This window comes from Planococcus citri, chromosome 2 (assembly GCF_950023065.1).
Source record: "Planococcus citri chromosome 2, ihPlaCitr1.1, whole genome shotgun sequence".
NCBI lineage: Eukaryota > Metazoa > Arthropoda > Insecta > Hemiptera > Pseudococcidae > Planococcus > Planococcus citri.
The window spans coordinates 162,542-187,141 of NC_088678.1; the positions used below are offsets into that span (position 1 = coordinate 162,542).

The 24,600-nt window shown below is 40.5% G+C and overlaps 7 protein-coding genes across 16 annotated transcripts; 4 read left to right on the forward strand and 3 right to left on the reverse strand.

Moving 5' to 3' along the window:
• Window positions 1-536: 536 nt before the first annotated feature.
• LOC135833819 (protein NDUFAF4 homolog) lies at window positions 537-4,533 on the forward strand. 2 transcript variants are annotated; one of them, XM_065347599.1, is made up of 4 exons: window positions 537-699; window positions 764-858; window positions 933-1,132; window positions 1,208-4,533. In XM_065347599.1, the coding sequence occupies exons 1-4, from the start codon at window positions 537-539 to the stop codon at window positions 1,227-1,229; spliced, it is 480 nt and encodes a 159-aa protein (XP_065203671.1). In that variant the 3' UTR covers window positions 1,230-4,533. The 2 variants fall into 2 exon arrangements, with proteins under 2 accessions (XP_065203671.1, XP_065203670.1); XM_065347598.1 differs by having other exon boundaries at window positions 933-4,533.
• On the reverse strand, window positions 1,978-6,722 carry hfp (Poly(U)-binding-splicing factor hfp). Of its 2 annotated transcripts, none has more exons than XM_065347575.1 (13): window positions 6,539-6,722; window positions 6,048-6,396; window positions 5,828-5,957; window positions 5,472-5,546; window positions 5,032-5,189; window positions 4,731-4,789; window positions 4,394-4,610; window positions 4,138-4,265; window positions 3,262-4,048; window positions 3,018-3,155; window positions 2,780-2,865; window positions 2,394-2,497; window positions 1,978-2,307 (listed from the first exon to the last, which is right to left on the reverse strand). In XM_065347575.1, exons 2-13 carry the CDS (start codon window positions 6,063-6,065, stop codon window positions 2,198-2,200), a joined length of 2,010 nt encoding a protein of 669 aa, XP_065203647.1. In that variant the 5' UTR covers window positions 6,066-6,396; window positions 6,539-6,722; the 3' UTR covers window positions 1,978-2,197. The 2 variants fall into 2 exon arrangements, with proteins under 2 accessions (XP_065203647.1, XP_065203646.1); XM_065347574.1 differs by having other exon boundaries at window positions 6,048-6,411.
• Window positions 6,723-6,989: 267 nt separating this feature from the next.
• On the forward strand, window positions 6,990-9,994 carry LOC135833814 (uridine diphosphate glucose pyrophosphatase NUDT14-like). The gene is made up of 8 exons (XM_065347593.1): window positions 6,990-7,230; window positions 7,401-7,536; window positions 7,617-7,660; window positions 7,762-7,826; window positions 7,933-8,140; window positions 8,771-8,847; window positions 8,953-9,113; window positions 9,756-9,994. The coding sequence occupies exons 2-8, from the start codon at window positions 7,459-7,461 to the stop codon at window positions 9,786-9,788; spliced, it is 666 nt and encodes a 221-aa protein (XP_065203665.1). The 5' UTR covers window positions 6,990-7,230; window positions 7,401-7,458; the 3' UTR covers window positions 9,789-9,994.
• Atg6 (Beclin-1-like Atg6) lies at window positions 9,864-12,679 on the reverse strand. Of its 2 annotated transcripts, none has more exons than XM_065347581.1 (9): window positions 12,438-12,679; window positions 11,946-12,087; window positions 11,701-11,858; window positions 11,435-11,586; window positions 11,256-11,310; window positions 10,934-11,121; window positions 10,584-10,857; window positions 10,268-10,482; window positions 9,864-10,188 (listed from the first exon to the last, which is right to left on the reverse strand). In XM_065347581.1, exons 2-9 carry the CDS (start codon window positions 12,058-12,060, stop codon window positions 10,083-10,085), a joined length of 1,263 nt encoding a protein of 420 aa, XP_065203653.1. In that variant the 5' UTR covers window positions 12,061-12,087; window positions 12,438-12,679; the 3' UTR covers window positions 9,864-10,082. The 2 variants fall into 2 exon arrangements, with proteins under 2 accessions (XP_065203653.1, XP_065203654.1); XM_065347582.1 differs by lacking the exon at window positions 12,438-12,679 and adding an exon at window positions 12,163-12,390.
• Window positions 12,680-13,727: 1,048 nt separating this feature from the next.
• On the forward strand, window positions 13,728-15,099 carry LOC135833823 (uncharacterized). Of its 3 annotated transcripts, none has more exons than XM_065347605.1 (3): window positions 13,728-13,868; window positions 13,954-14,197; window positions 14,382-15,099. In XM_065347605.1, the coding sequence occupies exons 2-3, from the start codon at window positions 14,059-14,061 to the stop codon at window positions 14,564-14,566; spliced, it is 324 nt and encodes a 107-aa protein (XP_065203677.1). In that variant the 5' UTR covers window positions 13,728-13,868; window positions 13,954-14,058; the 3' UTR covers window positions 14,567-15,099. The 3 variants fall into 3 exon arrangements, with proteins under 3 accessions (XP_065203677.1, XP_065203678.1, XP_065203676.1); XM_065347606.1 differs by having other exon boundaries at window positions 13,779-13,868; window positions 13,959-14,197; XM_065347604.1 differs by lacking the exon at window positions 13,728-13,868 and having other exon boundaries at window positions 13,875-14,197.
• Window positions 15,100-16,310: 1,211 nt separating this feature from the next.
• LOC135833815 (succinate dehydrogenase [ubiquinone] cytochrome b small subunit, mitochondrial-like) lies at window positions 16,311-18,261 on the reverse strand. The gene is made up of 4 exons (XM_065347594.1): window positions 17,919-18,261; window positions 17,697-17,833; window positions 17,274-17,479; window positions 16,311-16,833 (listed from the first exon to the last, which is right to left on the reverse strand). The coding sequence occupies exons 1-4, from the start codon at window positions 17,968-17,970 to the stop codon at window positions 16,620-16,622; spliced, it is 609 nt and encodes a 202-aa protein (XP_065203666.1). The 5' UTR covers window positions 17,971-18,261; the 3' UTR covers window positions 16,311-16,619.
• Window positions 18,262-18,924: 663 nt separating this feature from the next.
• On the forward strand, window positions 18,925-24,345 carry LOC135833810 (adipocyte plasma membrane-associated protein Hemomucin-like). 5 transcript variants are annotated; one of them, XM_065347585.1, is made up of 9 exons: window positions 18,928-19,156; window positions 19,280-19,472; window positions 19,795-19,930; window positions 20,036-20,241; window positions 22,237-22,356; window positions 22,660-22,828; window positions 22,989-23,123; window positions 23,274-23,550; window positions 23,881-24,345. In XM_065347585.1, exons 3-9 carry the CDS (start codon window positions 19,818-19,820, stop codon window positions 24,115-24,117), a joined length of 1,257 nt encoding a protein of 418 aa, XP_065203657.1. In that variant the 5' UTR covers window positions 18,928-19,156; window positions 19,280-19,472; window positions 19,795-19,817; the 3' UTR covers window positions 24,118-24,345. The 5 variants fall into 5 exon arrangements, with proteins under 5 accessions (XP_065203660.1, XP_065203657.1, XP_065203656.1 ...); XM_065347584.1 differs by having other exon boundaries at window positions 18,928-19,143; XM_065347588.1 differs by lacking the exon at window positions 22,989-23,123 and having other exon boundaries at window positions 18,925-19,143.
• The last annotated feature ends 255 nt before the right edge of the window (window positions 24,346-24,600 follow it).

Here is a 24,600-nt window from a genome sequence, read left to right on the forward strand (position 1 = left end):
TATCACACAGGAACAAAACTTCTCTGACAAAATTTGAATTTGAAAAAGTTTACAACCAAAAATCAATTCATACTTCATACATGTTATTTTACTGCGGTTGATTGATTCGTGTTGATTTTTTTCAAAATATTTCTCAACTTTCGTCATTGCTTTGCTTTAATTTCAAATTTCAAGCTTCGCAGTTAGACGATATGAGTTTTGAGTTGAATTTTCGACTGTAGGAAATGACGTTGGCAATGGTTATTGATTTTATAAAAAAAAATTGAAGTAAAGTAATGATAAGAGATGAAAAATATATTTTGAAAGACAGAGATACAGAGACAGAAAAGATCAATTTTGAAAAATTTATGTTTCTGTACAATAATTTTATGTACATCGCTTTCAGGCACCTATGTCCATCAAAACAATGTATTCATTTATGCAATGTACTGTCTTTAATTAGCCGACAAGCAGCGACAATTCTTAACATCTTTTGTAGATGAAAAACTACCCAAGTACCCAGTACCCTGCTATTTCCGATACTCGATTGCTTGAAGATGGGCAATACGTTCACGGTTTTCGGCCGACATGCTCTAAAAAGAGTTCGACGATTCAATGTTCAAAGTAGAACCGAAAAGTATCCGGAAAGGCATCACGATAAGCCGGAAAGAGCTCCTCTCTACGAAGCCACCATGAGAGAAGTGGAGAAATTGACGAAAGGTACGATTACTTCCAATTTCAGATACTTTTGCACATCTCACCAACGTATCTTGGTCTATTCTAGAAATGCCCGATTTGACGGAAGAAATGAAAAAGAAAGATGATACCTTGTTGAATAATCTGCGCAAAGTTTACGTCACCTCTGAAGGCGATAATAAAGTGAGTTGAAGAAATTATACCAGTTTTCGTACGTTACTCGAACATTCTTCTAAAGCCGGTCAAATTCTTCTCAGGATAGTTTTTCTCAAGAAAGAGTAGATTCGAGTAGGGAAGCTGAATTTTTACAAGCCAAAAGAAGTACTCGACGACGCTCCACCTGGAAAATACACCACATAGCACGCTTTAACCATCATTCAGCAGTATCAAAGAAACACCATCGCGAATTCGACGAAAGCTTTAGCCGCTCAATTCAATTTGGAACCTTCTGTTGTTGGTATGGTATAAGTTCTCGCCATTCGGAATTTTTCAACGCGGATTAATTTTCTAATATAGTCTTTATTATTTCTAGCCAAAATAACCAAACACGTTGAAATACTAGACTACTACGATCCGAAGAAGATGAAAGAAACCTCTCACGAGAAGATGCTGAAAGACTTGATACCGATTTTTTTACAAAGGTAAATCCGAAGCGGATTTATTGGTCGAACTGCAACAGGAAGCCGACAAGAGAACCAAAAACTACAGAAGAAATTTACATCGAATCTGATCAACCGATTGACGAATGGCCATCGAAAGAAACCTCCGATAAAAAAGAACAAATTTACACCGATTTAGAAATATATCGTAAAACTGGCAAATTACCCGACGGACCTAAACTGATAGAAGGGCGAAAATTGGACGATTTGACTGTCGAAGATATTAAAAGATTAACTGCAAAAAAATCGGATCATGATTCGCCAGAAACGCCTAGCAATGATGGAGATACGGAGTCTGAAAAAAAAAAAAAAAAAAAAAAACATACCCGAAGATCAGCAAAAAGCGACTAATTAAACGTAGACATTTTGTTATTATTTAGAATTAAATTATCGTTTTCAACGTTTTATTTTCGTTACGAAACAGTAATATCATCAATCGCGTGTAACTGCGTATTTCCGTTGGTCATGCTGTTTGCTGTGATTGCGGCCATTGTCCAACCTAAAAATATTTGAAGCAAAACTTTCTCGGGAGGAGGGGCGGCTGCTCGCTTACACTCGTTATTTCTGAGCATCGAATTTGATACGAATCGGAAACTCGACGATTAACGCAGGCCACGTTCGCATCATCAAACAGTAATACGCATCGTCGTCCAACACTTTTATTTTGTTATTTACAAATGAGACGAATTACTTTAAACGGAATGGAGACTTGGCGAGTAACGCGTCTCGAACTCGATAGATCGGCGCGACTGGACCGATTGCGATGGATTTCGGCGGGTAACCGCGCAAATTCGAGTTATTGATACGAGAGAATGTACATTGTACAATGATACACGACAGCGACGCGCTTTACGCTTTACGCTTTATCCAGAAAAATCATTATGATCGAACAGCTGTTGTTCGTAAAGTTCGGCTTTAACAACACGTCCGGCAAAGAATCGTCCACCCAAAGCATCTTTCGCTTTTTCCGCTTCTGCAAAATTACGAAAAACGGAAACGTTACACCAACGAGTAACTAACTGACGTCATCAACACTAACAACCAACTAATCCGTCTTACCCGACATGGCGCTGAATTCGACAAAAATCTTGACAATCACATCGTCGTCATCTTCTTCGGATTGTTTTTCGTTATATATTATAACTCGTTCCACATTACCGTACCTGAGACGACATTTGAAAACATTCCATTAGTTTCGATACGAAAATAATACGCAATAGGTAGATATGTAAGTCGAGTACGCAGTTGTGACAAGTTTTATCGCGTCGCAAGCGCAGATCAAGTTTTAGAAATAGAATGTACGTAAGACATTTTAAATTAACTGACAAGCCAAGTTCAATTCAAAACAAGCGGATAGCGGGCGAATGGATACGGATAAAGGGACCGGTCATGAACAGACCAGTAGGCGATAATACCAGTAAGTATACGGTAATTTGTAAACGTACTTGGAACATTCGTCTTGAATTTCTTCTTGAAGAGACTCGTCCACGTCTTCCGGTCCGACCATATTACGGAGAATGACCACTTTGCTCTGAAAATCAAGAACAACGCGTTTAAACGACGTTTAACCATATGCTAGGCGACAAAAGAACACAGTTCGCCGTAAGCTACGACTACGAATCCGAGTATATTACCAAGCTGCTTTCAACAGCCGATACCGTATCGAATTTTCCTTACACTTACCTCTACTTTACGCATTAATTTCTGCATAACCAAATGTCTAGCACTTTGTCCCTTGATGGACATATTCTCTTGTTGCTGCAAAGTCTGAGGTTCCACGTCTTCTAGTAATTTTTTTTGCAATTCTTCTTGTTTTTTTTGCTGTAAAAAAAAAAAGACATACGAATTACGATTTAAAACAAGTGTTATCTGGCGAGCATTTGGAGCGTCGAATAACGAACGCGTTTCGTGTCGCGTCGGTACTTACGTTAGCTTGTTCTTGAGCGCGTTTCATAGCGTCGACCTGCAAACTGAGTCCGGAAGCTGCAGCGGTGGCGGCAGCGATTCCGCCGCCAGTTGAGCTGCCGATGGTGGCGCCAGCGTTGCTGCCGCTACCGTGTTGAGAAGCCATGGAAATGGCGGAAACAGCGGCGGCGGCGGGGCCGGCACCGGTGGTAGAATTGGTGGCGGCGGCTGCTGCCGCCGCAGCGACGGCAACGGCCGTCATAACGGGCGATCCGATGACCGGCGTGCTCGCTATTATGGGAACGGGAGCTCGAATCTGTTGCGGAATAGCGATACCGGGTGGCGGAATGGCGGCAGGCAGTCCGACAGCGGAAGACGTGACCGAAGCAGCGGAGGCCGCCGCCAGAGCCGGAGCTACGCCGGGCGCGATCGACTGCAAGGCCGGCAACGCCGCCGGTATTACGGTCTGCGCTCCCAACTGAGAACTCAATTTGGTGATGCCGAGGACGGCGGTGGTCGCGACCGCGTCCATCGCTTGAATTTTGGCGGTAGCGGCAGCCGCCGCTACGGCCGCCGCCGTTGGCATGTGACTAGCCGACGTAGAAGACGAATGCAACGCATTCGGAGGCGTAATGGCTCGGCCGACGCGTAAATACTGACCTCCCAAGTCGAATAAATTCATGGACGCGATCGCCTCTTGGGCGGCTTGTTTCGTTTCGTACTCGATAAAGCCGTATCCTTTGTGCCGATGCGGCGAACTACTCGGTTGCAATCTGCACGACTTGATCGGACCAAATGCTTCGAATACGCTGAAAATAATAACGCGCGCCATTAAAGTCTACAATCGTCCCACTATACGCGTAAAAACGCCTATCAAACAGCGCCAACGTAAACGTACCTTTTGATATCGTCCTCAGTGAGGTCAGGATGAATAGACGCCACGTAAATACGATTGTACTGCTTCGCTTCTTCGGTGATTTCGTCGATGACCGATTGCGCTTGAGGCATATTACTCGGCCGGCCAACCTGCAATACATACGCACGAGCACGACGTCTCAATTGAAAGCCGACAACGCGACCGAGGCACCGGCACCGGTACCGGTACCGCCCGCCGCGCCGGTGCCAATTAGGAAAGGTGAAACGACAATACTTACCACTTTGATATTCCTGCCGCCCAACATGACGCCGTTCATTTGTTCTAACGACAACTGCGCCGCTTCTGGAATATCGTACTCTACAAATGCGAATCCTTTATGTTTTTGAGTAATCGGATCCCAAGACATGTTGATCGATTTGATCGGACCAAAAGGCGAAAACGCCTGTCTTATGGTATCTTCCTTCAATTCAAAACTTATACTACCTACGTATACTCTGAAAAATAATACACATCGCCATTACCGATACATGTTTCTCCCAATTTTTATTTTCCGAACTCGCCGTTACAGGCAAATAAATAGTAGATACTAGGTACATACGAAGGTGCTCGCTTACCTACACATCAAAGCGAGCGCTTGCTGTCTTTGCACCTGATTTCGTTGCGTAGCCATCAACTGAAATACAACAACGCAAAATACATAAGTACAAGCGTTTCAACCAGTTCAATAATTGCGCGTTAGGTGGTTCGGAATATCCGACACGAGTTTGCCGCGTTAATAGGCGAAGGAATAAGTCGAAATCTCGCGATTTCAGCGAATTGCGCTGTCGCGATAGCGGACAAATCAAACGTATCTGCCGAAGAGCGAAGCACCATGCGAACAAACCGTCACTTTATAAATTGTACCGCAACACTCACTTGCTGCTGATGAGCCAACGTTTGCTTCATCAATACCATCTTGATACTTTGCTCCATCGCGTATTTCTTGGCATGATTCACAGCATCTTGTTGTTCGCTGGTTAATTTAGGTAGCGGCGCTCCCAAAGCACCTAAAATACCATATCGCGCTCCTGGACCTAAACAAACGAGCAGTGTGATTTTGTAGAATGAAAAAAAAAAAAAAAAAAAAAGGCGAGAGAGTGAGAAAGAGAGAAAAAAACTCGCAACGACTGCGAAAACATCACGAAACGAGTAAATTTCTCTCTTCGTTGGCGACTCAAAATCTCCCTCGAAAAAAATATTTTGAAAAGACGTATCGAATGTCATTCAAAATGTGGCATCGAGAATTCCACACATTCGAGATTCGATACTATAAATAGGTAGTAGGTAGGTAGGTACATAGCCTAATTGATACTGACCAGTGATTAAATTTCCGGTTTGTATAAAGTTATTGATGGGAGCTGAAAGAAACGTCGAGCCATTTTCGTTGCCATCTGAAATAGAAAATCGCGTCGCGTAAGATACGTATTTCTATAATTCGTCGAGCAACTTAATTAATACAGCTACGAAGTGGCCCGGATGAGGAGGATATTTTCGCCAATCGTTGTAAAAGACGTTCGGAATTCACGCGGCGAAGCAACGTAAAGCTTCGTCAAATGCGTCAAGACAGAAATCAAACCAGCAACGAATTCGAACAACGAGCGAATACAACTGCGGTAATATGGCATTATCATCCGGGCCGGATCAAACAAACTCGAATCGTTTGCCTACTAACCATCTTTAGAACGCTCGCGATCGTTTTCTTGTACACCGTTTGTTAATAATGGAGCTTGATTCATCGAGCAGCTCGTTGGAACTGCCTCTGACACGGTACTTTCCATTGATTTCTCGCCGTAATCATTCGACTGAAACAACACAAAACAAACACCATCAGTCATTTACTATCGATCCGGCTAACGTAAACTAACGCGTGCAACAACTTGAAACGAACATACCGTTTCCACCCCATTCATGATGAGAAATACAACGGACAATTTATCTCGAGTGTTTTCAACAGTGAGAAACTTGATGAAATCGAAGATGATGTTACAACATTTTCACAGACACCGCATAGTAATGGCACCACAGTCACGAGGATATTACCGCCGCTCAGCTGGAATCGCTATTCGGTATTCGCTACTTAGTCGCAGATACGAGATTCATCAACTGCTCCACATGCCACTTTCATAACGACCGTGTGCTACGCTACCCGTGTAAGTTTGATTCGAACAATGACTATCGCGAAAGTAAGTACTTCTACGTATTTACTTTGGCAAGCTATGTACTCGACACTCGACCACCGCACTGTTGACAAAATATCTATAATGCAAAATGCAACAAATAGAAAATAAGGAATAAAATAACAGCGAATCGGTACCGCTGCCCAATAACAATAACACCACCAATATTCCGATGAATAAATCACGCAATCACTAAAAATCCGTACCTTAAAACAAATTCGAACTCTGCATTAAATTAATACAATCATTTAGTATTCAGCAATGACAAAAAAAAAGAGAAATGATGAAACAAATTAATTACTGAAATATTGCAACCTTTTGAAACTTTTTACTTTAGTCTCTTTACCCATAATTATCCAAAGGAAAGCGCTCTGCGTCATATAAGGTATAGGGTGATGCGGAAAAACAGTGCAGCCGGGGTGCAACAGCTACCGGGTGACTAAGAAATTATCACCACGGAAACGGAACGTACCGCGTTCGCCGGAACTGAGAGCTCATGCTGAGTGACTGCGCCAAAGGAACGTTACGTTACCGCCTTACACTCACGTCACACCACGGCGACGGCGCTCTGGCCCGGAACGTAACTTTTCACCAGAAACGTAACGCGCCTCATCCTCACGATCTCAGACAATCTCAGATCTCACCTGTGTGTGTCTGTGTGAGAGTGCGAATGCGAGTATGGAATGTTTGCGTGATAACGCCATCGGTTCTTTTTTGATTTTTGATTATTTTATTTCCTTCAAGAGTTTCAAGCCGCTCTGTAGCAAATTCAAATTTGGTGGATATTTATTAATTGGCAATGGGAAACCGAAAACTTCCATCAAGTCATTTTTTAACCTGATAGAATTTTTAATCTTGCGGTCCCAGGACGATAGAAAATTGCAGTATCGAATCTAACGTAAGTGCGTCCAACCTCGAGCACCCACTTCGCTCAGTCACTTTTTTTCGCATACGACTTTCGAGCCAACTAAACTAAAGCTATAGCCAATGCACCTGTACCACCGACTAACGAGCGATGTAATCACGTCAGATTATGTTGTATGTAATCCGTTGTTACGTTTATTGCAGTTGAAATATTGTCGCACTCGCCTCAGTTGGATTTTGGTTCGTACAGTTGAATTTCGTCATGGAAATAAAAAACTTATCTACAGCGCCGCTGGGTGACTCGCTCTTCATCAAGCCGATGGAAATACGTTACACGATTGTAACTACACGTTTGTTAATTTCTAAAATGCAATCTTTACGTAATCGTTCCTAATTAATTGTTATCGTCAACGTTCGCAGAATGGACACGAAAGAAAATGGGATTACATCGAATGCCACAATAGGTGAAGTCGAATTTTCATTTACATATCATATTCAACATTGGGTATTCGTCGTTACCTACGCGTCGAGTTGACGAATTACATACGTCTTTTTCTGTTATTAGCGTCGCCATAATCATTTTCAACGTTTCCAGACGAACGCTCGTGTGCGTTAAACAATTCAGACCAGGTTGAATTTGAATTTTACATCATTTCGTTTCTATCGCGCTATTCGACGTTTCAAGTTTACTCTTACGTCGTTTACCTACATGTCTCGATGCAAATTTGAATTACAGCCGTATACGTGCAAAATATTCCGTTGCAAGATCGAAACGGCCCTATAGATCTCGTCAAATATCCGCCCAACCTCGGCATCACCGTAGAATTTTGCGCAGGTATTGTGGATAAAAATAAATCGTTGCGCGAAATAGCCAAAGAAGAAGTGTTGGAAGAAACTGGTTACGATGTTTCCATCGAAAACCTGCATGAAATAAAAGTTTTCAAGTAGGTTATTTCAAATATCAACCGATAGTGACGTACGTATCTTGGTAGATATTAGATGTAGTTTGATCGATGTCTATGATGAGGCAAGTGCGCCAACACCATAGACATATACCGACATGATACGCAAATTAATATGTACGTATAGCGGCGCATCGCCGCGCCTGTGCTACGGTAAAGCCCGTCACTTTTCATCTCAAGCGAGCTAAAATTGTAAAATTCCGAAGCAATCGACGATATGTACTTTTGAACAAAATGGTTTCCATCAACAACAGCGTTGTAACACGAATACGCATTTACTGGTATATTCACGCGCGCTGGGGGTGAGTGAGAGAGGCGGGATGTACCGTAATATGACAAAATCGCTCCTCGGGATTGTTTCTTTTCGAGCGTTGTTCGCTTTTTCGGTATTGTAAAACTTCCTAGTGTGTTTCAATAACACGGTGATACATTTTACGTAGAAATCCCAGACCCGAGAAAAACATTTGCAAAAATTGTACGTTTGTAAGCGTAACGCTTCATTTCTTCGGTAAAAAGAGAAGAAATTGGTGTAGAGTGTGAAGCGGGAACAAGGCGTTTGTTCGCTGATTTAGTACGGCGCGTCCGGTAAATTTTCGTAATTTTTGTGTGCAGGTCTAACGTGGGAACAGCGGTCGACGAAATTCATCTATTTTACACGGAAGTCGATGACAGCATGAAAAAAGGCGACGGTTCGTTGATTTTGTTTCACTTGACGCGTTGCGTAATCCATTCGTACGTCTACGTAATTGAATTACCTATTCTGGAATTGAAATGATGGTGTGTCTGCTGTCTAGGTGGAGGACTAGAAGACGAGGGAGAGTATATCGAAGTCGTCGAATTGACGTTGGAAGAAGCGCGACAAATATGCGAACAAACGACCACGCTGAATAATTACTGCGGCTTTCTTTACGGTTTATTATGGTTTCTACATAATAAAAGCGCGTATTTTCATCAGGTGAGAAAAACTCGAAGCAAATCGTGAAATTGCGCGTCTGGTGTGTATTTTCAGCTTGAAACACGAATGGCAAACGCAACCAAGTCTCTTATGTTTGCTATATCGGTGTTGGAATGCGTTTTGGCAAACAAAATCATTTTCACTTCAGCGTCAGTCCGCAAAGAAAACAATCGCTCTATTCTATATTGCTATCGCATCGCATTGTCATTGCAACAAAATTGTATACTGCGGAATGTCGCGCTTTAAAGAAACCTACAACGTCCGTATAGCAGGCCACGTGGTAGTACTGCGTCGTACTGCGCTGTATGCGGCATGGCAATATTTTTTCTCGGTTTTCTCTTACCTAATGATCGTACCTTTCGTATTTCGCTCAACTGATCAGTGTTCAAATCAAGAATCGAGTTGTAACTAGTAAGCACCTAGAGCTTGGCATGCCAGAAAATAAAATCAACGGCTCTTTTACAACGTACCTATTAGCTGGTTGGAGCTAGTGTACGCGTCTACGTTCAACGTTTACGCGACTCGATTTGATTTCGAAATTACATACTTACTAAAACTTGGTTATGTACTCTGCGCTTTGATTTATCAATTTAACCCTATCTCATCTTCGGTGTACTATCAACGTGTTTTTGCATTCCGCAGACTTGCAGCCAATCCTCAACACTTGAAAACTAGAATTTCAAATCACTCGGAATGAGGTCCGAGGTAACGAAAAAAAAATATGTAGGTACTAGGTACAGACGGATGCCATTTCGGACACGACAATATAGTATATTATACATATGTACATTTCACGTATAGTTAAAATATAAACTCTCGTATGTATTTCAAATGTTGTAAATTTAAAAAAGCCAAATATACCTATTTGTAGATGAACAAAATAGTAGATAGTTGATAAACGAGTACTCGAGTATACCGCAAATCTGCAAACCGCAATCGTATCTCACAGAATTCGCCAAACGCCGATCGTTAATCGTTGCAAAACTGAGAAGCAACCCACGCGACAACCCACTTGAGATTAGTCAACATTAATTTCAGCGCTTTCGTCCATTGCTCCTCGGAATTGAACTGAATACTGAGTCGCGATAACGCGGATGAAAATTTAAAATCGGTTTTACCCAGGTTGTAGAGTACGAGTATGAGGTTGTACTTACGTTATCGAATACGACTTGCCGGTACCAGAATCCTTGATTTTGCCTTTCTCCATACGGTATGGTAAATTGAAGCCAGATTTGCCTTTCTCAACTTCTTCTTTAAACTGTTGCAAGCAATCGAGAAAAGCCACCATAGCCGAATCAAATTTAGGATTCAATAAGAACCTGAAGCCACCGCTGCCGTATAGCGGTAATTCCTTATGATCGGCCAAAACCTGCGAGTAACAACAAAATGGTCTCGTTTATTATTCGCGAAACAGTCCGTTTCAAATTACCTACGTAAAGGCCAAAGGGTAATATGTTTATACAAGCTTGCCTCGACGTAAGAATGACTGCCGTAGGGTACCAAACGATACTTTTGAAAGGTGAGATTCGATTTACGAGCTAACGCGACCAGCAGCAGCGTGGTCTGTCCCCAAGCGGCATTTATTTCACTCCAGTCGACTGGAGCCGATGGAAGACGCCCGAGGCGAAAATTGTTAATCGTTCCGAAATGTCCTTTGTGCCAAATGTGAAACGTCGTATTGAAAACGTTAGTTTTCTTTAACCGGTCCAAATGGAATTGCGCGTAATTCAATTGATATTCCGTACTGAAAACGAGCAGCAGCGCGTGAACTACGTATGTGTGGCGCGTACGAGAAATAAAAAATACGTCGATTCACCAACCTTCTGTATTCGTCTTCTAAACAAAACAAATCGCGACTATACTTATTATACTGTTTCCAGAAGCGATCTTCGTCGTTTTCAATTTGCTCCTTATCCGCTTCCGCTTTGGCTATATCATCTTTAACGCATCGCTCTTCTTCTTCGCAAGATTTTAGCTCTTCGGATAGTCTCGTTTCTTCTTTGCATAACTACAGATTTTTTTTTTTTTTTTTTTTTTTCAAAACAAAATTCAACATTCAATACGGTTAATTTGCTGTTAAAAATACGCAGCAGCGAGCCAGCGACACATTCCTACAGTTGCATAAAAATGTAAACTAACTACCTCTTCCAATTCTCTGGTCAATGTCTGTATATCGTAATCGCCTTCTTTGTTCAATCTAACACAATACCGAGACAACATTTTTAAAAACACACGTGATACAACGTACCTACGTAGACGTACATTGTTGCAATGTGATTGGTACGGTACGGTACGGTACGGTATGGTAGCGTACGACTTACTTTTCAAGGTATAACTTATAATGTAGACAGTCGTCCTCGATCATTCGAAAGTGTTGGTCCATTATGTCGAGTAACGCGTCCGTACACTCTTCACATAGCGGATGGTTGATCTCCGTGTTCCCCGAAATTATATCAAACAAGCCGGAAGCGACCTATTGACAAAAGAAATAGGTCAATCTCAATAGGTAGGCTACCTACACGAATTACATCGATGCGACGAATACAGTACCATGTAGCACCAAAAATGTACTTAATAACATATGTACCTTCATATGATAACTCAAATTAGAAGCTTCGGCGTCTCCGAGAATTGTGAACCCGTTCGACCCATTGCTGGAATCCGTTAAACTGAATGCCGGAATAAAGTGGTCGAAATTTGTATTCTGAAATTCCAACTCGACATCGGGAGGCGAAAATAATGGTACTGTAACCAGATGCAGAGTCAACAACACTACTGCGATAATACAACGAGTACCTACGCATATTTATCGTCAGAAAACGAAAAACTTACACGACAATTCGGCAATTCTGTGCTCGCCTACATTACTGAATGTCGGGTCCAAACATAGAGGTTGCAAGCAACGTTGACACACAAAGCTGATATAAACGTTATTCTCCATTTTCATAATTATCGTATCGCATTCCTAAGGTAGCTGGGTGAACCAAAAAAACATGCAAAATGAATTAGGTAAATGAAAAGATCAAATGCAATGTCTGTTGACGCGTACCGACGTGAAGCACGTAGCATGTAGACTGTACCCTGTACCTAGTACAAATGAACCAACTACATATCTAGTACTCTCGTGAAGATACAACACTTAGCTAGTGGAAAAGTTATTTTTGCCCTAAAAATGGAATACCTAACTGCAAAATACGTCGTATGAGTATCAGCAAGGCGGAGATGTGTTGCCCGTGTAGAGCTTAATGAAACTGATATTAGGCCTATCGAGTATCGACATTTTTCAAGTGATTAAATTTCTACAATAAAAAGATTTTCACTTACGATAAAGATTATCCGTGAATCCAGGACGATATCATTCTTCATTTTAATTATAGATTATTCCTCTTTACGAAACCATTATCGTTTTTTTACGAGCGTCTCGAGAGCAAATATGTGCAACCAATCAGAAGCGAGTTAGTTTTTATCTGTTGTCTCTCTTTCGTCCGTTGTTTACTTTTTGGACTTGTATTTTATTTTATGATGGTGTATTTGTATATAATTATTTCTATGTTTTCTTTTAAAAAAAATAAAAAATATGTTTTCCAACGTCGTTTTTTCGTCATATATGTATAAATCATCACATTACAAATAATAAATGAATCGATATAACATAACTTTACTAAATGTTAAATAATTATTAAAGCTGTAACTACGTATCTACTATGTAGTATCAAAATTCAAAACGTGTTGTTCGAATTCTCAATAAAGATGATCGATGTGCTTGTGACGATATGGCTAATACACCTTGTGTCATTTCGAATTCTCGATAAAGATGATCGTTAACTACATAAGTGTTTGTGTTGTGACGATCATCTTCATTGGGAATTCGGAATACTTATTATACCTTTTGAATTTTGATACTAGTTAAGTACGTACAGCTTTCATATCGTTTAATAAATTTAACGTTTACGGTTCAGTAAAGTTATGTTACATTGATTCATTTGTTACTTCTAATGTGATGATTTATACACATGAATGACAATAAATATAGGAATACACCATCATAAAATAACATACAAGTCCAAAAACGTAAACAACGGATGAAAGAGAGACAACAGATAAAAACTAACTCGCTTCTGATTGGTTGCACATATTTGCTCTCGAGACGCTCGTCATTTTTTTCAGTTTTTTATCAATTGATAAGAATAGAAATGGTCCCATAGATGGTAAACAAGTTACTCACATTTACATACAACTGACGTGACGTGACGCTTGCAAATTACGTTACGGTTACGTAGTTCGCCGTTTCGGTAGGTTGTAGGTTTCGGTTGTGGTTCCGCTGCGAGGTCATGATTGATCATGGCCAGGAGGAAAGGAGGAAACGGGATGATAAAATGATAAAAAATAATACATTCGGGCCGGGCAGCGCTAGTATCGCTGCTGGACTTAGAATTTGACGAGGACGAAAACGTGATATTTGATATTTGACATAAAAAAAATTCGAAGTTTTTCAGAATGATTTGTATTGAAGAAACTTTTGTGTGAATCGATGTGTTCAAATGGACAAAAACAATCAACAAACACACTCAAAAAATTCAACTGAAATTATATATCAAAACATTCTCGTATCACGTTTTCGTCCTGATAAAAATCAAAGTCCGCTGGTGCGACAGTGGCGCTCCAAGCGGATGCCCGGCCCGAATAGACAATAATAATTAATAATAAATTTATTATCTATCGGATGAAGAATTTGAAACGCAGAATATAATATAGGTAAGTCAGCTCCTGCTGTGCCAACTAAATAAGTACTTCCTTTTGTTACTTTAAAGCTGTTCTGTTGTACGAATAATTATTTCAGAATAGTGTCGTTGACGATACCAGTTATCGCCTGAAACTAGAGTTACATAAAACCTGAATTGCGCAGTACAGTTGACTTTGTGAAAAACCGGAAAAATTTGAGAAGATGTCTGTTCCTTCTGGGATGGCGAAGAACGGTGCCGACTCGGAATTAGACTGGGTATTATTGCGTCAACAGCTAGACGAAGAAAGAGAAAAGGATACATTTGTGCCGCCTTACAAGAAAAGTTGGCTCGTGAAATTAGGTAAATTTACTGCAGTCTATCTCATATCACTCTTAGATGATACGCTCGTGCAAATCGCACAAATAAATCAGCGTGGGTTGTATTGTAATTTTGTCACGTTACGTTGGTTCTTCCAACGTGATGCTACAACAATGTACGTATTACGTAAAACGATCGTCTGTAATTCGAAGTGTTTGTGTTTCAGGAGTGACTGCCACTGCTTTATCGTTCGGTTACGCTTTGTTCAACATGAACAATTCTAAAAAAATGATCAGAGGAGCGAGTTCTCGTATAATGTTTCAATTTTTAACCATCGTAGTGTTCGGCGTGGGTTATTACGACTATACGAAATCACCGGAATACGCAGAAAGAAAGAACAAACGATGGTAGTTATGTATTGTAGATGCATCGAATCGTACTAATGTATTTGTGTACTTAAATGTTCTCGGATAATCGTTTTAACATATTATACGTGATTATCAAGACCAGTTGCATCGTAAAATCATTATAGATAAAAGTTCGTGTCGTAGATTTGACTTCTGAAATTGATGTTGGATTCAATTCCTCGCGGAGCCGGGTTACCAATACCATTACTCTAGACTCTATAGTATGACGGATTCGCAAGATGACTTCCGGTGCCAGTGGTTTTTTTATGAAAAACGTTTTTGCGAACGCCCGACATTTATTTAACTGTAAGATCCAAGAAAAAAGGAACTACGCTGTAGTAATCGAAAGTTTCGAGTTCAATTCCAATTTCAACCCCCGGTGCAACTGGTCTTTAATATTAGTTACCCAAAGAATAAGAAACAGCATACGTCGGTATGCCAGTCTAAATAATGCGTATTTAAATGACGCTCGCTTCTATCACAAGCAACGAGTGTTGTTCAAGGAGGAAATGTACATATTAAAATCGTTGTAATTTTGCCGTTTCTTATTTCTTATTATCGAGGCCGTAAGTTTTGCAACTCGAATGAGAAATTTTAGTGGGATTCTGAAGTAGCGAATTTATTGTTAGATCCCGAGTTACAGTACCGAGGTACGACTTCGGGATGCATTTATTTTAGAGGGTGAAACTACTAATCAGTAGTTTACAGAGCCATGTTGAGCGACCAGCTCTACTCGCATGTGAAATGACACGATGCTATATATGCTACCATCTTGTAAGTAAAAAGTGTAAACGAGTTTGGAATTTCGGGAAATGAATGAGCAGTAAACACCCGTGCAAAGAATAACACTACGAGTTGAAGCCTGGATGGAAGTACCTACGAAGATGATAATAATTATGTACGTGTATTGCGGAGTAAATTCTGATTTCAGAAATGTGAGAACACTAGCTGGCGCTGACCTTATAATTTAAAAAAAGAAAATCGCGCTCGCTGAATTACATCCATTACCGGGATCGCCGAGGGAGGGGGTCAGTGTCTCCGCCTCCAGCTGCGGCTCTCGAATTTGAAAAAGAAATACCTTCGAGGCTCCGACTCCGGGGATTTTTCAGTAAGTACCTCCGATCCACCTCTGCCTCTTGTTGATAACATGAAAAATTTCAAGTACCTCTACCTCTGGCTCCGGCTACCGGAGCATGGCCAAAAAAAGGTACCCTCCCCCGCTCCATAGGAGTCATCGAATGCTAACGAATGATATCGAAATTTTCGTAATCGAGGCCCTGTTGTTGTATAGTCGAGTAAAAAAAGTCGTTTTCATTCGGCGGAATTCTAAAGCAAATTAATATCTAGCTACGTATAATCCGTCGTATGTCAACTTTCACCGACATTATTGCTTTTTAAACAATTATACCGCGACCGCACTTTACACTCTTCCAATTACCCAGACTTACGCGCTTATACGAAAAAATATTGTAACTTACTTACACAAATATCGAATCGATTCGGGCCGAGCATGCTGATAAGGCAAGCGGGACTCAAGCGGGAGACCACTTGTAATTTTACATTATTTAAGGAAGAAAAATAATTTCTAGGCAAAATTAGTTGGAAATTTACATGTTTCAAAAATTAATTGAAAAAATTAACATGTTTTTATAAGTCAAGCGGTCTCCCGCTTGATTTATGTACAAAAATTGGCGCATCATGCTTCGTGCTCGGGCCGAATGGAAAATATAAGTCTAAGATTCGCATAATTATGGTATGTAACGTATATTGATAATAATTAGTCGAACGAAATAAATACAGATATACCGAGGTAATGTACATTCGATCTACACGGTACGTGTACACTGTTAACATACAACTACACCGTAAAAATCGAAGAAAATACTTGAGGGAAAAAACACCAATAAACCGATATTCGACGGAAGAAAAACACTAGCGTGAGTTAAAATTGCGCGCCATTATAACGAAACGGTCGAAAACAAAAAAACAAAAAAAAAAAACAGGAAAGGAAAAAGTAGTCGACTACGATTTACGCCGCTGACACAGACACCGAATCGCTACTGACTTTGTTCGATTTTCAGTTGCTCGGTGGTTTTCAAATACCAGAACTGCCGAAGTACGTGAGTAATTCCACGGTCGGACTGAATCGAATTAACGAGACCGTAAAGCAGGAAACCGAGCGGAGCCAAAACGATGACTGGTATACATTTTGGTATTACAGTTCCGACAACAGATGGTCGTAAATAATCCGTACAAATCGCTTCCAGGCCCCTGTATCGCAAAAATACAATAATCCAAATGAGTAACACGATATTTCGACGGCAAAACGCAACATCACTCGCACCTCGCACCTCGCAATAAAACTTGAAAAAGCGCGATTCAGCTATTTCAAGTACATAATACATACGTACGTATTATGCAGCTGCGAGACTACAGGGGTGTTGGAGCGCTCTCCAGCAATTTACAGAAAACGTAAATTTTTTCAACAGTTTTCTGTACAATCGCATTACAGCAGTCTGAAATCCATTTCGAGTCTATCGTAAGCGCTCAACTGCCCTAATTTTTTTTAGGTTTTCTGTACATTCTGTAGCGATTTGTAGAGCGCTGGAACACCCCGTAGATGTACAAATGTACATAAACCAACAGCGTGCAGTAAGCTAACCTAACAGGTAACACGAACTCGAGTGTAAAGTTGAAAACGGTCAACTTACCAATGTAAGTGCACAGTTAGGAGAGTAACGGCTATATATTCGACCGCCTTAGGCGACGATTTATCGGCTAAAAATGGAATAACTCCGAGCAATCCTACAGCCACGAAGCGTTCCCACAACCACACGTTAGCGTGATCTTTGTTTTTGTAAGACGGCACCGGAGAGGCCGAATTGTTCGACACCAGTCGTTTACCATTAGCCGTTATCTAAACAAATTTCAATATTGATCATTACCTAATGGCTAATACCTATGTGTTAATCGCATTGTGTTTTCAACTCGGTATCGGCGGCATCAGCCGTTTTGTTATGTATAGGACTCTACGCCTCTGCGCTCTAACGCCTACGTGTACGTGTCAACCGTAAGTATTCAAATAACAACTTACGAGTACAACCAGCGCGGCGGATAATCGCAAATTGCTATACCTGATTCAAGGTGAAACTCTTCAAGTATCCGAGGCGGCATTTGCTGACGTTGTTCGCAAAATTGCAATAACTGACGCGCGGTCTCGATGACAAAATATAGACGCTTCGGTTGAGGGCGATTTTACCACAGTTGATCGCTACAAATCGAAACAGTCGACAATATTAGTACCTACGACTACGAGTAATTGTACGGGATATTCGATTGGCATAGGCATACCGTACCAGTGATCGAAGGCTTGAAGGCGCGTGAACATATCGTCAAACTATTCATCATGCAACTCGTTCTTTCGCTTTTCAAAGATGATACAACTGTGGTGGGTCTGGGTAGTGGGTACTAGCTAGTTTCGCTACTCGATCACGATTGGTTTTGATTATTGAATGATTGAATGGCAACGCGATCGCGAACGGAAACAAAAATTATTCTCAAGCAAGAGTAATTGCAACGTTATAATATTCGACTTTTCAATTTTTATTTTTTAATCATTCAAAAGTCACTCGTAAAGTAAGTACAAGTAGCATTTCGAAATGTACGGAGACGGACAATGACAACAGCGGACACGGACACTCGTGTTATCAGTTGTTATTATTTTATTTTTTATCACTACTATGTTCTAAGGTACTGTAACCCGGGTATGTCAAACTCCCATTTTGTTCCTTACGAAAAAAAATTGTAATTTTTCGATTCAAGGTTTTTATGACGGAATTTCTGGCATAGAATGAAAGTAATCATTGAATTAGAGCACATGCTGTGAATTTCACACAATTTCAAACTATTTTTAACGCAAAAATGAAGTGCTGAAAAATGACTGAAATTCAAAATAAATAAATGTATTTCAATTGATACATGTAGCATACCATTGGAAAGCTCGTTCAATTCTCTTTCAAAGATGTTATTATGAAAAAGTTGTAAAAGTGCACGGTTTTGAAGATATACGCGGTTAAAGTTTGCCGAATTCCCATATACTGCAATGCTAAGTTTGTCAAACCAGGAACAAAATGGCCGTCTGACATACCTGGGTTACAGTTCCCTACTATGTTCGTGCCATGATCAATGATGACCTCGCAGCGGAACCACAACCGAAACCTACCGAAACGGCGAACTACGAGACCGTAACGTAATTTGCAAGTGTCACGTCACGTCAGTTGTATGTAAATGTAAGTAACTTGTTTACCATTTTTTCTATACCAGGTAAACCTTGACGCGCAAACTGATAAAATTGAAATTGATAACGCAAAACGCAATTCTTCATATTTTTCAAGTTCAGCTGAATGTTGAATTGAAGTTTCGTTTTCGCCTAATCGCCTTTCGGCATTCGTATATTATTCGACGTCAGCCTACGCCTTACGGTTACTTACGGCTGCGACTGCGACTGCTGCGGTTTCTATATTGCGTGTGAAAAAATTATTATTATCCCGGGTATCGTTTACAGTTGCGTTTGTTTTACAGGTAGATTGAGACGGTATTTGATTTTCCATCATTCGATTCAAAGTCCCAATTCCCTTCTAGGCGTAGTGACAAGCTGTCGACACCCAACACCGTACGATACGTACCGTTGTTTATCAATCTTTATTCTTGTTTTTAGGTGAAAGCTCTATCGAACTGGCGAAGAAGCCGAAGAGCCAAAGGCGACCGCGATATTCGTTTCTGCGACCTGCGTGTCCGTTATTCTGTTCCATCATTCTTACGGAGAATTTCTCGCGACTGCATTCTCGCGCTGCCCTCGAGAATTCCGCACTACCGCATTGACGAATTTTGTTATCGGCGTTATCTAGCAAGTAATAATTCATAATACATCCGTATTAGATAATCCTCGACTGGTTGAGAAATGAATGTCGATCGAGTTGAAATTGCGACGCATCGCGAATTTGTATAACGCGATCGAATGGTTCCGTATTCGTACCAGCTTCGCCATTGCGATTCGTCGTTCGGCAAGTTGAACGGATCAAAAAAATGTCGTCGTATTTTAATAGGTGGGCTACTCGTAAGTGCCGAATTATTTGTAAAACACAAACACCCGGTACCTATGTACAGTAGTTGTAGATAGGTATACATACACTATACACTACGCACGCTATTCCTCATATTTCTCGGTTCTAGAATTTTGTTAACCGACAACAGTTATGTTGAATCTCAAGTATTGGTTGTATTGCTCGTTAACCTTGGTCGCGATCGTGCTCGCTCTAATATTTGCTCCTGGATTGCCGCCTTACGATGCTGAATTCACCGCGTACGAGTGAGTGTCGATTACTGATTAGTGACTGGGTATAAAATGTTGGCAGATTTGCGGAAGCGACCGCTGTAAATTTTTCGCTCTTGTTTTTTTGTTTCTTTTTTATAGGCTGCCTCCAACCAAAAAGTTGCTCGGTGCGTTATCGCTGAACGAGAAATTGGACGGAGCCGAACGATTGTTCGAGAATTTAATCAAAGGCCCCGAAAGTCTCGCGTACGACGACGGAATTTTGTACACCGGAGTTCACGGCGGACTTGTGTTGAAAATAATCGACGATAAGTTGATACCATTCGTGAAATTTGGAAAATCGTGCGGTAATTTTTCGTGCATACCTAACCTACCTATTCGATATTTGTATGTCTATGTACTGTACCTACATACTTACACATATACTCGTATGTTTGTAATATCGCATACTGTATGTAATGTAATGTAATGTACGCTACCTACAATACGTTTTACGGTTACCAGCAATATAGTCAGAATAACGATAGCGATTTGATAGGTTGTTTTGTTTTTGTTTTTGTTTTTTTCGTTCTATTTGCATTTTGCATTTTTAAAGATGAATTTCAGGCTATCGGCGGGACAACGACAGAATGAATTACGTATTTATACAGTCTAAAATACTTTAGTTACCTACTAAATACTCGTAATTAGATACCTACCTAAATAATCTAACGAAGGAAATCGTATTCGAATTTCACGAAATTTTCCAACGTTATAAGAGGTACGTTTGTTTTCACGTGATAGCTTTTATATATCTAGTGGTACCTAACAGCCAAGTGCACCTTTGCCGCAACCGCAATTCTGTTATTTTATTTCTTTTTGTTTGAGCTGCGCTTCTTAGTTGTTGTTGTTGTTGTTTTTTTTTTTTTTTTTTTGGAGAATTTACTCGTAGCACTTATAATACTCACCTTACACTTGACGTCTACGCGAGTTAAGGGGCCGTAATATTTTGTTCGTTTTTGTTATCCGCTACTCCGCCGCTGGTGCGCCGTTTGAAAGATTTCTGATTTGGTTTCCAAGTTGCATATGCTACGTAGCTTCCACCTAAACTGTTGCAGTGTTTCTGTTTTTTGTCGTCCGGTGCTTCTATAATAAATGTTTATTTCATGTTAACGCCGAATGCTGTTTGCCTGCTAGTGCTATACCTATTACCAATTGGCAATTACCTACCTATCCGAAATACGGTAGAAAGTTACTCGCGGTTGGTTAATTTTAATGACGCGCTTGTGCATATCGGGTACCTACTAGTACCTACCACACAAAAGCAAGTACATACATACTTGTACATAGTACATATATGGATACAGACAGGGTGCGCAAAAATATCGAGTTCCCTAAAGAAAGTTTTTTATTAAAAATATGGGTTGGCAACGGGAAAATTGTTGCATACGAGTATGATCGGTGGAATGTTATTACCTCACCTCAGTCCGTCAAATAATCGTACGCTATCATTATTACTCGTACGAGTATCATTCTTTGTGACCAGCCGAAACGTAGGTATGACAAAAAACTTTTTGGGGGGGTTCTCGATATTTCTGCGCAACCCGTATTTAAGTACATAGTATAGGGTGTAGTATACCTCTATACCTAATATTATCTACACGCATATCTACAAAATAGTTACCTACATATATATGTACTTACTTCTTGCTTGCTTAAGATTTTGTTTGTAGGTGCTAGCCTGCTAGCCTGCTCGCCTGCTAGGTACTAGTATTCGGTAATTATAATTACATATTTAGTACCTACTGGCTGAGTGGCAGGTGGCTAGTCTGACTACTAGCTAGACGTACGCCTCGTGTTTCGTGTTTCGTGTTGCCTGACACGCTTATACAAGTATTTTTATGTACATGTACTGTACTCGTACGTTGGAGCATACATCTTACGACTGTAATGAAAATTGTTCGGGTCCTACAGTAGAGTGCAAATTACGTTAGTGCGGTACAACAGCGAAATCGAAATCGCAACATTTCATTGTTTTTTAAAACCTCGCTACAACAATACCGCTAACAATTTTGATAAAAAATGAAAAAATTATCGCGGATGAAATTGCCCTATCCTTCGAGAACTAATTTGCATCCTACTGTATGTCTTGTTATCCTCTGTTATCGTTGCATACGCGTTTACGTACGAGTATGGTAGCATAAATTTAGTTACTGCTGCGCATAGTACATACGCAATTTATATCGTACTCGAAATTATACGTACTATTATTGTACTTACGATGTTCGACTTGGCCTATTTTTCGATTAACACCGCATGTTTTTTGGTCTTTCGCTTTGTTTCATTGTCGGCGATAATTGCAGAAGGAATACACCAAGAGCACATTTGTGGCAGACCACTCGGCTTACATTTGGATCCAAGCTCCAAAGATTTGTACGTAGCCGATGCTTACTACGGTTTATTCAAAGTTAACACAACTACCGGTAAGTTACCGTAGTATACGAGTCCTTTCTCATTCTTCCCCTTCTTCTCCTTCTCCCTCCTTCGCTCTTCTAAAGTTAGGCGACTGCCACATATACTTGGAGAAAATTTCTTTCTTTTTTAGTCAAAATGTGCTCTGGCTTTATATGTAGTATGTATATGTAATGTACCTTACCTACTACCAAGTATCGAAGGCACTAGCCGAATCCGTACTTGAAATCCAACACATATGTACCTACCTACGAGTAGTTCATAGTGTCGATCAACTATTCGTTTTTCTCTTATTTTGTTGGTTTTCGTTTCAGGAACCGTGTCGCAGTTGGTGCGCCCAGATACTCTTATCGAAGGAAAAACTGCCAAGTTGTTTAACTCTTTGCTCGTCGCTTCCGATGGCTCTGTTTATTGGACGGATTCCGATAGTAATTTCGATTTAAAAAATCTCGCATATTCCATGCTTGCCGATGGTAGCGGGCGGTAAGTCGAATACATATGTACTACTTACGCGCATTTTTCAACATTTTTTTTTTTTTTTGTTTGTTTGCTTGCTTGCTTGCTTGCTTGCTTTTTTTTAATCGGAGGCTTTCGAGCGGTTTTTCATAAACATCTTCTTTCCGACCGTTTTTTCCCCGCGTAGTCTCATCAAGTATAATCCTCAAGATGGAACGAATACTGTGCTTATGAATGGCATATCATTTGCCAATGGAGTCGCGTTGGCAAAGGACGAATCCTTTATTTTGGTCGCAGAAACGATGAAATTCCGCGTTCTGAGGTAAGCTACCGCACAACCGCAACAGTATAAGTACTACATGTGTAGTTGGGCGCTACAGTTTGAACGTACATACATTTTATGTAAACGTGTAGTATGTGTAAGTTTTTCGACACGAATTACGTGGAATTGAAACCTTATTGTTACTCGCAGGTACTATTTGAAAGGAGCTAAAAAAGGCAGTTTCGACGTTTTTGCGGACGGATTACCTGGTTCGCCAGATAATCTGAGGAGCGACGAAAACGGAGATTTTTACGTAGGCCTCGTTATGGCTAGAGACGACCAATTGACTCCGGCGTTTATGAGAAATATGGGCCGATATCCTTTGATTAGAAAATTGATCGCGCGACTTCTAGCCACCACGCAAAGCGCTCTCGAGCTGATCGATCGAAATTGGCCGCATAATATGTTGCAAAAAGCTATCCATTCGGTAAGTTGTCCCAAAACCACGTGATAAGGTATGCCTTTCGTACGTACTAAAAACTCGACAAACACGGACATGGCTGGCTGGCTTACGTTGTTCTTCTTCAAAGACATTCTTCAGCCGAGGAGAAATTGCGGAGGATGAGGGAGGAATTCTCGTGAAAAGTTTTGTTTTTCTATCGAGGCCTTAACCGGTAAACTTGCTGCGTGGAATTTGTGCCGCAGCCCTCTACGCTTTTGCTTATAGCTGTCCTGCTGCGTGAAAAAAAAAAAAACGAACAAACAAATAAAATACGTACGTACTTACATAATAATGATGTTTCCGCGTATTCCACAGATTGGTCACTGCGAAACGCTTTTGAACGTATTTCCTCAAATAAAACGCGTCAGTATTATCAAATTCAATAAGAACGGCGATATCATCGACAGCCTGCATTCGACGGACGGTCGTATTTCAGGAATCTGCGAAGTTCAATTTGTTGGCGAATACGCTTATTTAGCTTCACCCTTCAATCATTACTTAGCCAGAGTGAATTTACAACCGACAAAGAAACAAACTAACCGTCTCAACTGAAGCATTGTACATTCGCGTTATGCGACGCTTCGTGTTCGATACGATTGCCATCCGAACACGTACCTAATTGTTATTTTTCCTAAATTGTACTCGAACTTACGTACGTAGTTGTACGTGTACTATTACCTACCGAGTGTATGTAGTTTCAGTTTTGTTTCAAATATGTATGTATGTATGTACTTATCTACTGCGGTTGTTGTAATTCGTAATATACTCGATTTTTTTTTTGTTGTTGTTTTTTTTTTGTTGCGATGTTGGGTTCTAGCGTATGTATCAGCGTGATGATGAACGTTTTTCATTTCATGACCCTACCCCCTTCCTTCGCATTCTGAAGCGAATGGTCGCCCAACGATTTCAGAACGAGTTAACGAGTAAAAAAAACGCCGAATACGATGTTTTTCGTTTTACTTTTACTTTCAAAATTTGAGAAGAGCTGCATGCTGGACGCAAAGTTTTTATTTACAATTCAAATAACGGCACCCG

What these genes read in the sequence shown, in the direction of transcription:
- LOC135833815 (XM_065347594.1), bottom strand. Translation starts at nt 17,970, where the DNA reads ATGATGAATAGTTTGACGATATGTTCACGCGCCTTCAAGCCTTCGATC. An exon ending in AGAGTTTCACCTTGAATCAG is followed by an intron (nt 17,480 to 17,696) that starts GTATAGCAATTT and finishes AAATTTGTTTAG; the next exon opens with ATAACGGCTAATGGTAAACG. An exon ending in CTAACTGTGCACTTACATTG is followed by an intron (nt 16,834 to 17,273) that starts GTAAGTTGACCG and finishes TTTGCGATACAG; the next exon opens with GGGCCTGGAAGCGATTTGTA.
- LOC135833823 (XM_065347605.1), top strand. Translation starts at nt 14,059, where the DNA reads ATGTCTGTTCCTTCTGGGATGGCGAAGAACGGTGCCGACTCGGAATTA. An exon ending in AAGTTGGCTCGTGAAATTAG is followed by an intron (nt 14,198 to 14,381) that starts GTAAATTTACTG and finishes TTTGTGTTTCAG; the next exon opens with GAGTGACTGCCACTGCTTTA.
- LOC135833814 (XM_065347593.1), top strand. Translation starts at nt 7,459, where the DNA reads ATGGAAATAAAAAACTTATCTACAGCGCCGCTGGGTGACTCGCTCTTC. An exon ending in CGTTAAACAATTCAGACCAG is followed by an intron (nt 7,827 to 7,932) that starts GTTGAATTTGAA and finishes TTTGAATTACAG; the next exon opens with CCGTATACGTGCAAAATATT. An exon ending in CATGAAATAAAAGTTTTCAA is followed by an intron (nt 8,141 to 8,770) that starts GTAGGTTATTTC and finishes TTTTGTGTGCAG; the next exon opens with GTCTAACGTGGGAACAGCGG.
- LOC135833810 (XM_065347585.1), top strand. Translation starts at nt 19,818, where the DNA reads ATGTTGAATCTCAAGTATTGGTTGTATTGCTCGTTAACCTTGGTCGCG. An exon ending in GCTGAATTCACCGCGTACGA is followed by an intron (nt 19,931 to 20,035) that starts GTGAGTGTCGAT and finishes TCTTTTTTATAG; the next exon opens with GCTGCCTCCAACCAAAAAGT. An exon ending in CAAAGTTAACACAACTACCG is followed by an intron (nt 22,357 to 22,659) that starts GTAAGTTACCGT and finishes TTTTCGTTTCAG; the next exon opens with GAACCGTGTCGCAGTTGGTG.
- LOC135833819 (XM_065347598.1), top strand. Translation starts at nt 537, where the DNA reads ATGGGCAATACGTTCACGGTTTTCGGCCGACATGCTCTAAAAAGAGTT. An exon ending in AGTGGAGAAATTGACGAAAG is followed by an intron (nt 700 to 763) that starts GTACGATTACTT and finishes GGTCTATTCTAG; the next exon opens with AAATGCCCGATTTGACGGAA. An exon ending in CCTCTGAAGGCGATAATAAA is followed by an intron (nt 859 to 932) that starts GTGAGTTGAAGA and finishes AATTCTTCTCAG; the next exon opens with GATAGTTTTTCTCAAGAAAG.
- hfp (XM_065347575.1), bottom strand. An exon ending in AACCGGAAATTTAATCACTG is followed by an intron (nt 5,190 to 5,471) that starts GTCAGTATCAAT and finishes TCGTTTGTTTAG; the next exon opens with GTCCAGGAGCGCGATATGGT. An exon ending in ACTGAGGACGATATCAAAAG is followed by an intron (nt 4,049 to 4,137) that starts GTACGTTTACGT and finishes TATTATTTTCAG; the next exon opens with CGTATTCGAAGCATTTGGTC.
- Atg6 (XM_065347581.1), bottom strand. Translation starts at nt 12,060, where the DNA reads ATGAAAATGGAGAATAACGTTTATATCAGCTTTGTGTGTCAACGTTGC. An exon ending in TATAAGTTATACCTTGAAAA is followed by an intron (nt 11,311 to 11,434) that starts GTAAGTCGTACG and finishes GTATTGTGTTAG; the next exon opens with ATTGAACAAAGAAGGCGATT. An exon ending in TGACCAGAGAATTGGAAGAG is followed by an intron (nt 11,122 to 11,255) that starts GTAGTTAGTTTA and finishes AAAAATCTGTAG; the next exon opens with TTATGCAAAGAAGAAACGAG.